The sequence below is a fragment of the Neolamprologus multifasciatus genome, chromosome 3 (assembly GCF_963576455.1).
Source record: "Neolamprologus multifasciatus chromosome 3, fNeoMul1.2, whole genome shotgun sequence".
Taxonomy (NCBI): domain Eukaryota; kingdom Metazoa; phylum Chordata; class Actinopteri; order Cichliformes; family Cichlidae; genus Neolamprologus; species Neolamprologus multifasciatus.
Window position 1 is genome coordinate 38906551 of NC_140441.1, and position 13294 is coordinate 38919844.

Sequence of the window (13294 nt, forward strand, 5' to 3'; positions counted from 1 at the left end):
AAAAAACACTCTATTTTGTGTTGCCTAATGTGTTGCCGGGTTTGGGTTTTTTTTGGTTATTTGTTTGTTTGTTTTTTTACTTCTATTGTGTTTTGTCTGCTGCTGATCACTTTGTATTAATTAAGTAATAAAAACAACAAAAGGAGCTTAAAATTATGGAAATTTATTTTTTTAATGGACATGTGAATTCATTAAGAAAATTCTTTTGCATGTTTGAAATATTAATTATGCCAAAAGGTTCGTTCCCATTGGCATAATTAAGATTTATATAGTTCATTTACTATATAAATGTGTGTTGGGCAGCTTTTTTCATTGTAGTAAATGCTGTTTATTGGTAATGTGCTTAGAAAATTTAGACTGTGGCTGACTCTCACAGTTTCCCTTAAGAGCTTTTGATTTTCAAACGTTAGCTTGGAAATGGAGAAAGTTAAAAAGAGCAGCTAATAATTTACCTTCTTACCTGTTTACCTTTGCTCACTTATGAGATTTTTCATGATTGTATTTAAAGGAAAATGGAAAACCCTCCAGATTACTCACCTGTGGTGATGCTTTTAATATCTTAAAAAACAACCCTTTATTCACGTTCTAAAAGTACATATTTTAAAGCTTACAGTAAATGTTTCTCACTTTTAATAACTCCTTGGAGTCATTGCCCACGCCGAGCCCGTTTTGTCCCAAGCGATTTTAAGGAAAAGAGCAAAGATGTGTGGATTGAGTCCAAACGGTTCTCACGTTTCCTCACTTTTCCCATGTCCTCATGTAGGAACGCGTTGGGTGCCCGAAAACTTAATATGTTGACGATTTGTCACCTAGTGTAAAATGTTATGCTTTGGGAGTGAGAACGTGTTGCCACGCCAGATAGTAAACCCCTGGTCCTGTGAAGTCCATATTTCAGTGCCTCAAATGTCTTTTTTCAAGATAAGGAGGTCTTTTATTGTTGCAATAAAAAGCAAACCTTTGCAATAAACTTGCCGCTTGATCAGTATCTTGATGAATAAGTCTTTTGTATTTTTGTTGAATACGTGTGACTAGGGACTGTGACGAAACCCAGCAACATGCTTCCTTCTGCTCTTAATACATTATTTGTTTTGGTGTAAAGTTTCATCAGGTTTACTCATCTTGGCACTCTCTAAATTTTAATTACTATACTTTTGTTCATTTTAGTTAATGTACTTTTAATTTGTATCATATTTGCTAAATCTAGAATTTAAAATAACATTTCCTTCAAAATGTATTGCAATTTATTCAAAGTCACAAAAAACTTGTATCAAATTTAATACACCGGGCTTTAAAGGGTTCAAGCACATCCAAGGGAAATATGTACACAGAGTGCCAGGTTCTCTCTCAGGACACTGCAGCCAATCAAACAGCATGTAAATGAAGGAAAACACCATACTGATTCATTTATTCCTATTACAGAGGGTTATACATTATAATATCATGCAATATCTCCCTCTCTTTCTTCACCCCTGTCCGCACACAGGACTACAGACCAGTCGTTGTAAAAGCCACAGACATGTGCCAATAGTAAGAAGTAGAAATTACTTTTGTGATTCATTTAACTCAACTGTGGGCTTACACCCATCCAGCTTTTAACACACAAAGTAAAAACGCCCCCAAAAGACCTCTTCACATGTGATTGGTTAATAGGTTACCATGAGATCAAGTCTCTCTTGGTCACAAGTTCCTCCCGCTCAGTATCATTCAGTTGCTTTCTGCTTCCTTCCAGAAGTCAGCAGATCTCTCCAACGCAGCAGTAGTTTGGTGAGTAAAAAACAATCGTCTGTGGATGTGTAGCTGCTGTTGTGCCTTTCTACCAGACACAAACTCACTCAGAGAGTTAGTGTTACTATTTTGGTCATCTAATTTCCTCTGTTATAAAGTCACCAGTAACCAGTTATTATAGTTTTTTGTTGTTGTTGTTTTTTAAGGATTATTACCTCTAAGAAAAAACTGTCAAGTTTACAAATTTCAGATGAAGTCCAAGTGAACTTGGATCTGAGTTGCTTTTATGTGTAAGACACATCTGAGCTCTTCAAACAGTCCTTTAGGTTTGAGAGGAGGGGCTATAGCAGTCTGTTTGCTCACTGTGTGCCTTTGGAGTGTCAACCAGGAAGTCAATAAAATGTCTGTGAAATGAAACTCCAACTTAACACATGCATTACATACATAAAGAAAAATGTAACATCTTGGCTAATAATTCTGCTGGTTTATACTTCTTAATATATGATCTTAACATTCTGGTTGAGTTCATTTTTATGTGTATCTTTTTATAGTACATTCCTGGAAGCAGCAGAGTGTGCACGCAGCCACGAGGAGATACTAACTCTCAGGTGAACCCTTATGAATCTTTAGGTTTTTAATGTTTTTGATATCTGAGGTCTGGTATAACAACACCGCCTACTATGACCTCAGTAATACCTTAGCGCTTAGCAAATCTCTTTTAAGCAAATAGCTATTCTAATTTTGTCATTATAAGCACATACAGATGGCTGTTAAACCCCTGGCATCCAAAACTCTGGGAAGTTTCACATTTTCCAGGAGCCGCACAAAAAAACTGTACCAAATAATTCCATGTGTAATTATTATTTTTAGGATTCATTATTATTAATAATAATTAATCATTAGTTAATTGATACAGTTACAAAATATAACAAAATATCTCTAATAAATACAAATAAATCTAATTATAAATATTCCAGTATATTTCACAAAATTAAATGTATATAGTCGACACTGAGGTTTTGTTTGATATTCATCGCATTTATTATGTTTTTGCTGTAGTTTTTTTGACACTTCACAAATAAACAGGACCCTATTCTAGGAAATATGTTAAACTATCTCTGCATATTAAAAAAAAGAAGAAAAGACAGAAAACCCCGTAATGTTAAAGCCAGAAATCACACAAACAGACAAAAAACCTGTCATTATTATTGTCTTTTATTTTGTCTCTTTATTTCTAGAATACGTAGTTCTTCCATCCTGAGTGACTAATGCACATTTATTATTCAAGTTTTAGCATTTATTCAGTGTAAGTTATGACTTGCTGATGCTGACCGTTATAGATCACTACAATATTTAGCATAACAAGTTGGTCCTAATATCAAAATGTCCCTCATTGTTACACTGCTGGGGAAGCGAGATTTGGAAAAACCATTCACCACAATAACTTAAAGTTATATATTTTTAAGAAAACTTAAAGAAAAGTTACTTAAATATTAAATTTCTTTATGTTTTTGTTAATGATTAATAGAAAGTTGAAGAATTTGCATGTCTTTAAAAAATAGTGTCTGGAAGGCAAAATGAGTTAGCAGAATTTACATGCTTGATTTTTAGAATCACTGGCACCTGAGTTGGCTAGATACGTCACCAGGGACCCAGTGGGTAGTAAAAGGTTAATAAAACTATTTTTACTATCAGCAGACAACTCTTGGCCTGCATTTGTAAGAATTAATTGTTTTCCATCTTATGCATATGAATGCACTGATGCTGGATTTAGTGATGAGATTACAAACAAGGCAGGCAGTTGGTGTTCGTGTAAAAGAAGCCATTTATGTCCACTGTGAGCGACCATCTTTGAACAGAGGCGGTGGTTTACGACACCAACTCTCTGCCATCTATAAACCAGTTTTGAGATCCCTTCCCAGACGCCTTAACGCCCACTCACATCCTGGACCATCTGACCTCAGGAATTCGCATGATAGGATGGGGCCAGGTTTCACAATGAGCTCACCCAAAACCTTTGCCAGTAAACCTAAGCTATCTGCATGACTATTCATGATAATAACTGACTGGGGCATTCTTTTTTTTTTTTTTTTAAACCAAACCATTGAGACGATAAAGAACAAAGAGCTTCCTTCAGCCGTTTGTTTTACTTGCTTCTCTTGGCTCTCAGCGAAGGCGGTCGCATTTTTCTCCTCTCCTCCTTACCCTTATCTTCCCTGCTTAGCCTCTTGTGTCCTTGTCTGTCTCATGTGTATTACTTTCCCTGGAACAGTCTCTCACTGTCGTTCTCTAAAACCTAAAAGAGAATTATGGATTTGATCAACTGGTCTGAATGCTATTGACACCCTCTTCTCAACGAGAAGTCTGGGCTCGGGAGAGCCCGAGTGCCCTGGAGGGACTTTCCCTGCCGGTTACACGATGGACGGGTGGCAGAAATGGAGGCTCGTGTGCCTGGCGGGACTGTCGATCGAGGACGCTGAAGATATCTAGCTATTCGGAACCATGATAACGGGGTTCTTGCTGATCGGAGCTGGCATGGCCCTAACTTATCGGAGAAATAAGAGAGCGGAACCGGCTGTTCAAACCCCCCCAAGGCTGCCCGCTGGAATCGAGGCGCGACCTCTCACAACGAACGCAGCATGGTTAACACCTTGGAGACGCTTACAGCTGCTGTGAAGGTTCAAAACAACTCCATTGAGCGTATGGTGGGATACATCAGAGAGGGCCCTGCTCAAAATGACAACCTTGAGCGAAAGTTGGATCACATCACAGAACGGATCACTGCAGTTGTGAGGTCTCAGAATCAAAAGAATGACAACACCACGGATCAGAAGTTTGATACCATCATGGGGAGGCTCGCGGCTCTCCAACGGGAGATCGAGAGACCAGCATCAGAGTGTTAAAGATCAGCTTTGAAAATTCTCGTGAGCTGCTCGTTTGGAAAGAAAATCAACGAATTCGGGATCAAAATGCAGACACCACCACGGCGCCAGCTGCAGGCCCAAGGCTGAAGCCGGACAAACACTCCCTGATAACGACTGTGTGATGACTATTCTCCCCATCCCATGCAAGGCCACCTGGATTGGCTGGAGGACTGTTTACTTAGCCTGATAGGGCGAAGGACACTGTCTCAGCTGAACTATGGACACGCACACACACACACTTACACTGATAAGCACTCACTCATCTCCCCCCCCCCCCCCCCCCCCCCCCCTTTCCAACGCCTTCGATGCTTGTTGTCCCCCGGGAACACGAGGCGGGTCTGGGCCCACGCTGCAGAGACGGCGCCGTTGCAGGATTGCTGCTGTGTTGCCTGGGATTACTCCTCATCCCCTACCCAACCCTGTGGCTTGTTATGTCTTAATAATGTTGTGACGTGGACATTCATGTGCTTTTTTTGTGCAGAGGAGTTTTTTTTGTTTCCTGTTCTCGTGCTGTCCTACCATGGAAGCACAGCATGAGTGGAGGTCTCTTTTTTTCCTCTTGTACCTCCCCGTTGTGTGGACATTTCGGTGTTTTTCTGTAACGCTACCAATCTCCAACTTGTAACCCCATGTAATGTTTGTGTCTTGTGTGTAAGGTCGGGGGGGGTCCCCATTTCGCAGCAGGGCAACCTGTGTGTGACAAATAAAGCTTTCATTCATTCATTCATTCATTCATCAAACACACTCACCAGGGACATCTGTATACATAAAGTTATTAGACCAGTCTTGTCTTAACATGCTAAAACATGCTAATCACAGGAAAAATCAATGAGCCAGCTAGTCCAGGTTTTTTCTGCTTGTAATTTTGAAATTATACCTGTTGGAGTATATGTATACCATATATACCCATATAAATTATATGGGTATATAATACCCATATACAGACAGGCTACATCTAGTTTGTTAAAAAATAAAATTCAACACTTGCAAAAATGAGTATGAAGATGCCGTATTTTGGTTTCCTAGAGCAAGAAATGTTCCTGTTAGGCCTTTTTGGGAGAAACAAAAAGGTACCTCTTTTCGTGTAAGTCCTTCTAAGCAACCATATTAAGCTGCTGGGCAGGGCTCTATATTGATTAGTTTAGAGGCATGGCTCAAGAGTAACTAGAAGTGTGACATAGCTTTGACTTTTGGCGGGCAATTTGTTGCTACTTGTGTAGTGTATTTTCCAAAAGCAGCCAAGCCTGAGCTTGGAGAAAGTTGGAGAAAAAACCAACTGAGTTTGCTTCAACTGAGTTTGATTGCATTGTGACATTTTCTAAGTATTTGCTCATGATATGTGTCAACAGGCATTTTCATCATTTTTCATTTCTGGATATTTTTAGATATTAATTATTTTTCTGAACTCATCACTCCTTGAAGAATAGAGTAGAAAACAGAGACTTGCTTCCCCCATTAAGAACAAGCACTTGACATACTCTGCTTTTATGGTCATGATTTCAGGAGAAAATGCCTCCCAAACGGCCAAAGAACACAGGTGATATTAGGGACTTTTTGGCTAAGCAAAGGGTAAGTAAAAGCTAACAATGCTGCAGTGTTATCGCTTCCCCATTTATACTCTGTATCTATCAGCCAAATAATTTTATCTGTGCTTTTCTTTTTTTGTTTTTGTTTTTCATCAGGATAGTCCCAGTGGCAGCAGCAGCGCAAGCATGCAGCCAGAGGGACCTAAATCCCCTCAGGTGAGGTCTTATGTCGATGTGAAAATAGCTAATGGAGTAATAAATACGCTTGTAAGTTTTTGAGATGTCCGTGTAGCTTATCAGTCATCCAGGTCATCGTAGTCTAAGGAGCTTTGGAAAGAAAAGCGTCTGGACTTTTTTGAGACATGTCACCTCATTTATATTTCACCTTAATATCTGTCATTTGTGCAGGGATTTACACGATGTGTGAAGAAGGAAAATGACAGTGATTCCATTGTAAGTATATCCTGTTACATTACATGAGTATTCTGCTCTGCCTTGCTTTTTAAGCACCACTCTGTTTCTAACCATCTCTTTAATTTCCTCTAGGTCCAACACTCACATGAATTCACAGTGAAATTTGGTCAAGATAGTTATGAATACACTGTTCAGTGTGATCAGCTCCGCACAGTTCTAGAAGCCATAAAATCAAATGAGGAATGCAATGAGAAGATTAAGTGTGCAGATGAGAACATTATCATTCAGCTAGGTAAAGAGGATAAGAAGTCAATTGTTGCAACACATTTCCCTTGTTCTTGTATTGATGATGGTGAGTGTCTGATCATATTATACAAAACAGAAAAAGTTGAAGGTAAAGTCCAACATTCCAAAATAGTGCATCAAAAAGAGCACTATTCTGTCTTCTCTATAGACACAGTTGGTGGGCTACACACTAAAACAAAGGAACTTTTTAAAAATAATGATGTAAAACAGTTCAAGAACCTCTGTGTTTATGGAGAAAAGGGAATAACTGTGGCTGAGGCTCTGAAGAGAGACGGTCGCTTCATTGATGACCTTGGCAACTTTAAGCTGTCTGACAATAATAATCCAAAACGCCTCACTGTATGCACACAAAAGGTGAAAGAACTACACCAGAAAGAATTTAAGATACGCCTTCCAAAAGATAAAAAAAAAATAAAACATGAAAAGCTGCAAGAAAGCCCATCAAATAATTCTCAAAGGAAATGTGAAAGAAGATCAGAGTCAGAGATTATCTATTTAGCACGACAGGAGGGAATCCGTGTAAAAACAGTGATAGAAACCAGCAGTGATGTTGATAGAGACGAGATTTATGAACTACTGCGTGACCAGTGTCCAGATCTGAAACGATTGATGAAGAGTAGATTCCCTGGTGATTCTTTCCAGAAAGAACTGAATCTCAGGAAGGAGAACTTTGGAAAGATCCAGCAGTCCTTCAGCCAAGTTTACAGAGTCAGGAAGCTGCTAGAACTGGGAAAGTCAGTTTGCAAACTCTTTATTAAGGATGTTTCTACGGGAACAGGCTTTGTGCTGTTTGATACTTTCATCCTGACTAGCGCACATTTGTTTAAAGGTTACGTTGAAGGAAAGGAGCTGCAGCAGGATGTAGAAGTGTTTGCTATTTTTGACTATGAGGAGCCTGAGCCAGAAGCAAATTTCTACTGCTTTAGAGCAGAGAATACATTCATTGACTTTGATGCTGAGCTAGATTATGCAGTTCTGGAGCTCAACCCTGAAGGATCAAAACCAAACCAGCAAAAGACAGCACAGAAGATAAAGGTCCCACGAGGGCTGCTCAGCAAGTTTGGTCCACTGCCTGATAATGGTGAAGCCTGCATCATTGGACACCCAGCAGGGCGAGTGAAAGAAATGGATCCTACATTTATCATTGAGATAGAGAAGAGAGAGCAGGCTGCTGCTGATTATTTAAGTCAGTACAAAAAGCCATTAATCATAAACTCGCTCAGTGATCATGTCAGAAAGAAAGGCATTGAAAAAATATTGCAGGGTGGACATAAAGCAGGAAAAGTAGGGACCTACCACACTTTCATGTATCACGGTGCCTCTGGCTCTCCGGTGTTTAATGGACTTGGCAAAGTTTTTGGTTTGCACACTGGAGGATATACCTATGGTTTTACAAAAGAAGTCGAGAGTGTAATTGAGTATGCCCATTCGCTGACTATGATATTTGAAAAGTTTGTGAATACTCTGAAGGAAAGTAAAAATGAGGAACTGTTGAAAAGAGTTGAGGAGGAGGCAAAGGGAAACAAGTTACTGACAGACGTACTCAACATAAAGCAGGAGGATCCTGTGGAGCAAATGGAAGTCAGTCCTTCAGGTTAGAGAATCCTTCAGCATAAGGGCAATATGATTGTTAGCTCTTAACTTGTGGTTGATAAAATCAATAAATTCTAAACAGGATTTCAGTAGTTAGTAATAACAGAAAATGTTTCTGCTTCTGAAGATGAAACTAATGTGGTTGTGATGTACTCAGAGACTGTCAGTTTTACAGTTTTTGATTTTTGTTGATGTTTGAAAATGGAATTTATTTTTGATTTTAAACTTCCTGCATGTTTTTAAAACTCACTCGCGTTTCATTCAGTAAGTCTAAACATAAAGTTACCACATTTTTGAACACAAGTTCAAAAGTGCAAATTTTCCTTTCTTTCATAAAGACTGTGTCGTGGTCCTGGGTCACACCGTGTTCAATGACAGACTTCATGCATTTAGTTTAATTTGCATTTCTTTCATTACTTTTCGCTATTACGTTTCGATACATATTCTTTTTTCATTTGTTATTTTGATGTTGGAAAATACAGATTAATTTTTTTCTTTGTATTTGTTTGAGTTCATTTTGAAAAGTCACCATTAAACAATATTTGGTTGATAATAAATGGGAAGTGAAGCATCGCAGCAGTTCCTTGTCTGTGTGGTAAAAAGTTGAGATGAAGTCGATGACAAGCTACAACGCTTCACGAGGAAGGTTCTTTATATGTTCAAAATCTGTATTTTTGTCTGCACTGATTTAAAGACTTTTATGTGTCTTTGTAGTCTTTCAATCTTAAAATGTTACTTACCAGTAATTTGTCAACGCACTTTTACCCTTTCAAAAGGAATTGGCTCCATGGTGGGGAAAAGTTTCTATAAAACATATTTAAATTATGATAAACTTTCAAGCCAAATGCTTCTTTGGATTAGTGTGAAACAGAGGGCAGAAGCATGGAAGTAGCAAAACGATACCAAAAATATTTTATAAAGATTTCAAACATCATATTGTTTAAATAACGACAGACAAAACATTTTAGACATTTCACACAGTTGCTTATATATACCTTTTGTCAGTGCTTCTTCAAATTGAGTAACAGCAATTTCTCATTATAAAAATATTTCATATGTCCTGGAGTCACATAAAAAGCAGAATAAAAAATAGAAGAAAAGTGTCTACAAGAAGCGAACAAACTAAAAAAGTTGGGTTGAAATTATCTTCTGAGTTAGAAAAGAAATTAAAAAAAAGATGATTCTCAGAAAAGTTCTGAAATTACAACGTGTACATTTTTTCTGTTATCATTGAATGGATGCTTGACATTAAAACATTGTATCCACACATTGTAAACAGTTTGGTTATCATTCTGTGTAGTCCCATCTTGTCATTTCATGCTTTATCTTTTAATGGAGGACGTTGCTTGCAGTGTGTTTAAATGGCCACACGAGGGAGCCTGATGCGATGTGCTTACATCCATCTCTCTATTCATTCTCTTTCACTTATCCTTATCAAGGTCACAGGGGCACTGGAGTTTATCCCAGCTGTTATATGATGAGAGGCAGGTTCCACTCCAGTGGTATCAGACATCTACTACATGTTTGTGTCAATCTACTGTCTATGTTTTGAGTTAAGTTTATTTTCCATATATGATGTTTAAAACAGCAGCTGTTGTGCTTCATCTCAAATGCTCAAACCACAAAACACAACAAGATGACAGAGTGGGATCAAAGCACTCCACTAGTTAACCATGTTACTGTGTTCTGCAGAGAGCTCCAGCGGACAAACACATCATGTTTCCCCATCTTTGTTTACACACTTTTTGTATTTTTACTTTTGTATTTTTGTTGAATACGTGTGACTAGGGACTGTTACGAAACCCAGCAACATGCTTCCTTCTGCTCTTAATACATTATTTGTTTTGGTGTAAAGTTTCATCAGGTTTACTCATCTTGGCACTCTCTAAATTGTAATTACTATACTTTTGTTCATTTTAGTTAATGTACTTTTAATTTGTATCATATTTGCTAAATCTAGAATTTAAAATAACATTTCCTTCAAAATGTATTGCAATTTATTCAAAGTCACAAAAAACTTGTATCAAATTTAATACACCAGGCTTTAAAGGGTTCAAGCACATCCAAGGGAAATATGTACACAGAGTGCCAGGTTCTCTCAGGACACTGCAGCCAATCAAACAGCATGTAAATGAGGGAAAATACCATACTGATTCATTTATTCCTATTACAGAGGGTTATACATTATAATATCATGCAATATCTCCCTCTCTTCCTTCACCCCTGTCCGCACACAGGACTACAGACCAATGGTTCTAAGAGACACCAACATGTGCAAATAGTAAGAAGCTTAAATTACTTTCGTCACGAAAGTTTCGTGACCTATTTAACTCAACTGTGGGATTATTCCTACACCCATCCAGCTTTTAACATGCTAACTAAAAACGCCCCCAAAACACATGTTCACATGTGGTTGGCTAATAGGTTACCATGTGAGTAAGTCTTTCTTGGTCACGGATTCATTCCGCTCAGTATCATTCAGTTGCTTTCTGCTTCCTTCCAGATGTCAGCAGATCTCTGTCCCAGCAGTAGTTTGGTGAGTAGGAACCGATCATGCATGGAAGTTTAGCTGCTATTGTGCCTTTCTACCAGACACAAACTCACTCAGTTTATTTTACTATGCTGGATATTATCCTCTGTTATAAAGTCAGATAAATTACATCTGATATAACCAATTGTTATAGTTTTGTTTATTGTTTTTGTTTTAGAATTATTAGCTTTAAAAAAAAAAAGAAGCAAATTTTACGTTTACAAGTTTCAGATGAAGTCAAAGTGAACTAGGATCTGAGCGTAAGACGAGCCCGAGCTCTTCAATCGGTCTTCTAGGATTTGAAAAAAAAAATGTATCGCTCATCCATAAAGAAGAAAGCGTGGTAACGATCCCGACCAGTGATGAGTGTGGCTTTGGTCGTGTCCAAATTCATGGGCTGCATCCTCCTGAGGACCCGGCCTTCGCGGTCTACGTGGGCCGGGTCCTCAGGAGGTCGGGTCCATAGCCGGAAGTAAACGGCTATGGAATTGGACAGTCTAGCCTTCTCGATCTACTCCCGCCCTTAATTCAGAGTATTTCCGGTTGTCAGCGCCACGGCAGGAAAATCGAAAATGGACCCCGAAATCTTTCTCCGTTTTTTGTGTTCATTTTTAATTATCAACGAGCTAACCCACATTCTCGCCTGAAAATATGTTTAAAGTTTATTTTGTGACCCAGAAAGATTAATAAGAGTAATTTTAAAACTTAGTAGCGGCCGCCATTGCCGGAAACTGGAGCTTGGCTGGGCCGCGCTATGAATTCTGGGATATGGTGGGCCAAGAAGGACACACCCGACCCATCCTTCAAATTTGGGGAAAAGGAGGACGCATTTGTTGGCTGCATTCGGAGGAGTCTACGAATTTGGACAGCCTTCGGCGCGTCGCTGTGACGTAATCGGTCTACAAATGCGGCCTCAGGAGGATGCAGCCCATGAATTTGGACACGACCTTTGTTTCAATTCGTCGCCCAAGGACACGTCATTGTGTGCCGCGTTCAAACCATTGACGGTAGAAAACGTATTTTCTACCGTCAATGGTTCAAATTGTTAATACTGTACGCGGCGTCCATTGGGCCACTACCCGATCGGTACCCCGCATGCGCAAATGTTACGTCACTTCCTCTCTTTGCCAACATTGCGACATACGGTTAGCGCCCAGTTAGCTCCTAGCATTTCTCAACAGCTGTGCCTCCTTTTCGACTACCGGGACATTTAAACAATGGATAATCCGTATACAAACAAATTCATGCTTTTCTCCTCAACAGAGAGCGTTCCCCGATTGAACAACAGTGCCGCAAAATAAGAAGAATGGCGCCTAATTACAGAGTTAATAATACAGACTTTGTAATATGCCACGTGAAGATTCATCAGGGCCTAATGAATTGAAACAAATGAGCAGCGCGAAAAACATTACTTGTCTTTTTATTTATCTACACAAGTAGTGCTGGTCATAGCTGCTAGCTAACTGGGTAGGACTGTCATGGGTCTGTAGCTCTGTCCACTGTTTTAGGGGATATATTTAGTTTTAAAGCAGGTTACACAGCTTTCCCTGCCTTTCTGGGGGGCTTATATTTTACTAAAAACTATTTAAAATGCATATCACATAATTATGAATTATTGTAATTATGATATAAAAAACAGACTGTACATTAAGTCTGTACAGTATGTACATTATATTAGATTTATATTTCAAATATGACAAAATGCTGATTACTATAACTCTACATTTCTAACATTTAATAGGCTTTCTGCCTGCACAGAGTGGATAGTCAAAGAAACTGCATCATCAAAAATACTTTTTGTATTATTTTTACTTTATTATTATAGCACTAGGACTAAATAATAAGGAAGGATTCCAGATCAGCACCATGATGCAAACTTGTGGCCATAGTATTTACAGTATTCTGGATGAGCTATAAATGTGTGTGTTTTATGTGTATAGATTTTTTAAAAAATTATTACTATATATATATCTCTCTCTCTCTATATATATATATATATACACCCAGCACGCCCCTGCGGGCGGTTTATCCTTCAAGCTCGGGTCCTCTACCAGAGGCCTGGGAGCTTGAGGGTCCTGCGCAGTATCTTAGCTGTTCCCAGGACTGCGCTCTTCTGGACAGAGATCTCCGATGTTATTCCCGGGATCTGCTGGAGCCACTCGCCTAGCTTGGGAGTCACCGCACCTAGTGCTCCGATTACCACGGGGACCACCGTTACCTTCACCCTCCACATCCTCTCGAGCTCTTCTCTGAGCCCCTGGTATTTCTCCAGCTTC

The 13294-nt window shown here is 39.0% G+C and overlaps 1 protein-coding gene across 1 annotated transcript; it reads left to right on the forward strand.

Moving 5' to 3' along the window:
* Nucleotides 1-1680: 1680 nt before the first annotated feature.
* On the forward strand, nucleotides 1681-9669 carry LOC146523100 (serine protease FAM111A-like). The gene is made up of 6 exons (XM_085154640.1): nucleotides 1681-1764; nucleotides 2277-2333; nucleotides 6153-6218; nucleotides 6332-6391; nucleotides 6584-6628; nucleotides 6722-9669. Exons 3-6 carry the CDS (start codon nucleotides 6159-6161, stop codon nucleotides 8492-8494), a joined length of 1938 nt encoding a protein of 645 aa, XP_085010766.1. The 5' UTR covers nucleotides 1681-1764; nucleotides 2277-2333; nucleotides 6153-6158; the 3' UTR covers nucleotides 8495-9669.
* The last annotated feature ends 3625 nt before the right edge of the window (nucleotides 9670-13294 follow it).

Bases quoted from the DNA above. Each gene is read 5' to 3' on its own strand.
- LOC146523100 (XM_085154640.1), top strand. From the start codon at position 6,159: ATGCCTCCCAAACGGCCAAAGAACACAGGTGATATTAGGGACTTTTTG. The intron at 6,219-6,331 runs GTAAGTAAAAGC...GTTTTTCATCAG, and splicing joins ACTTTTTGGCTAAGCAAAGG to GATAGTCCCAGTGGCAGCAG. The intron at 6,629-6,721 runs GTAAGTATATCC...AATTTCCTCTAG, and splicing joins AAAATGACAGTGATTCCATT to GTCCAACACTCACATGAATT.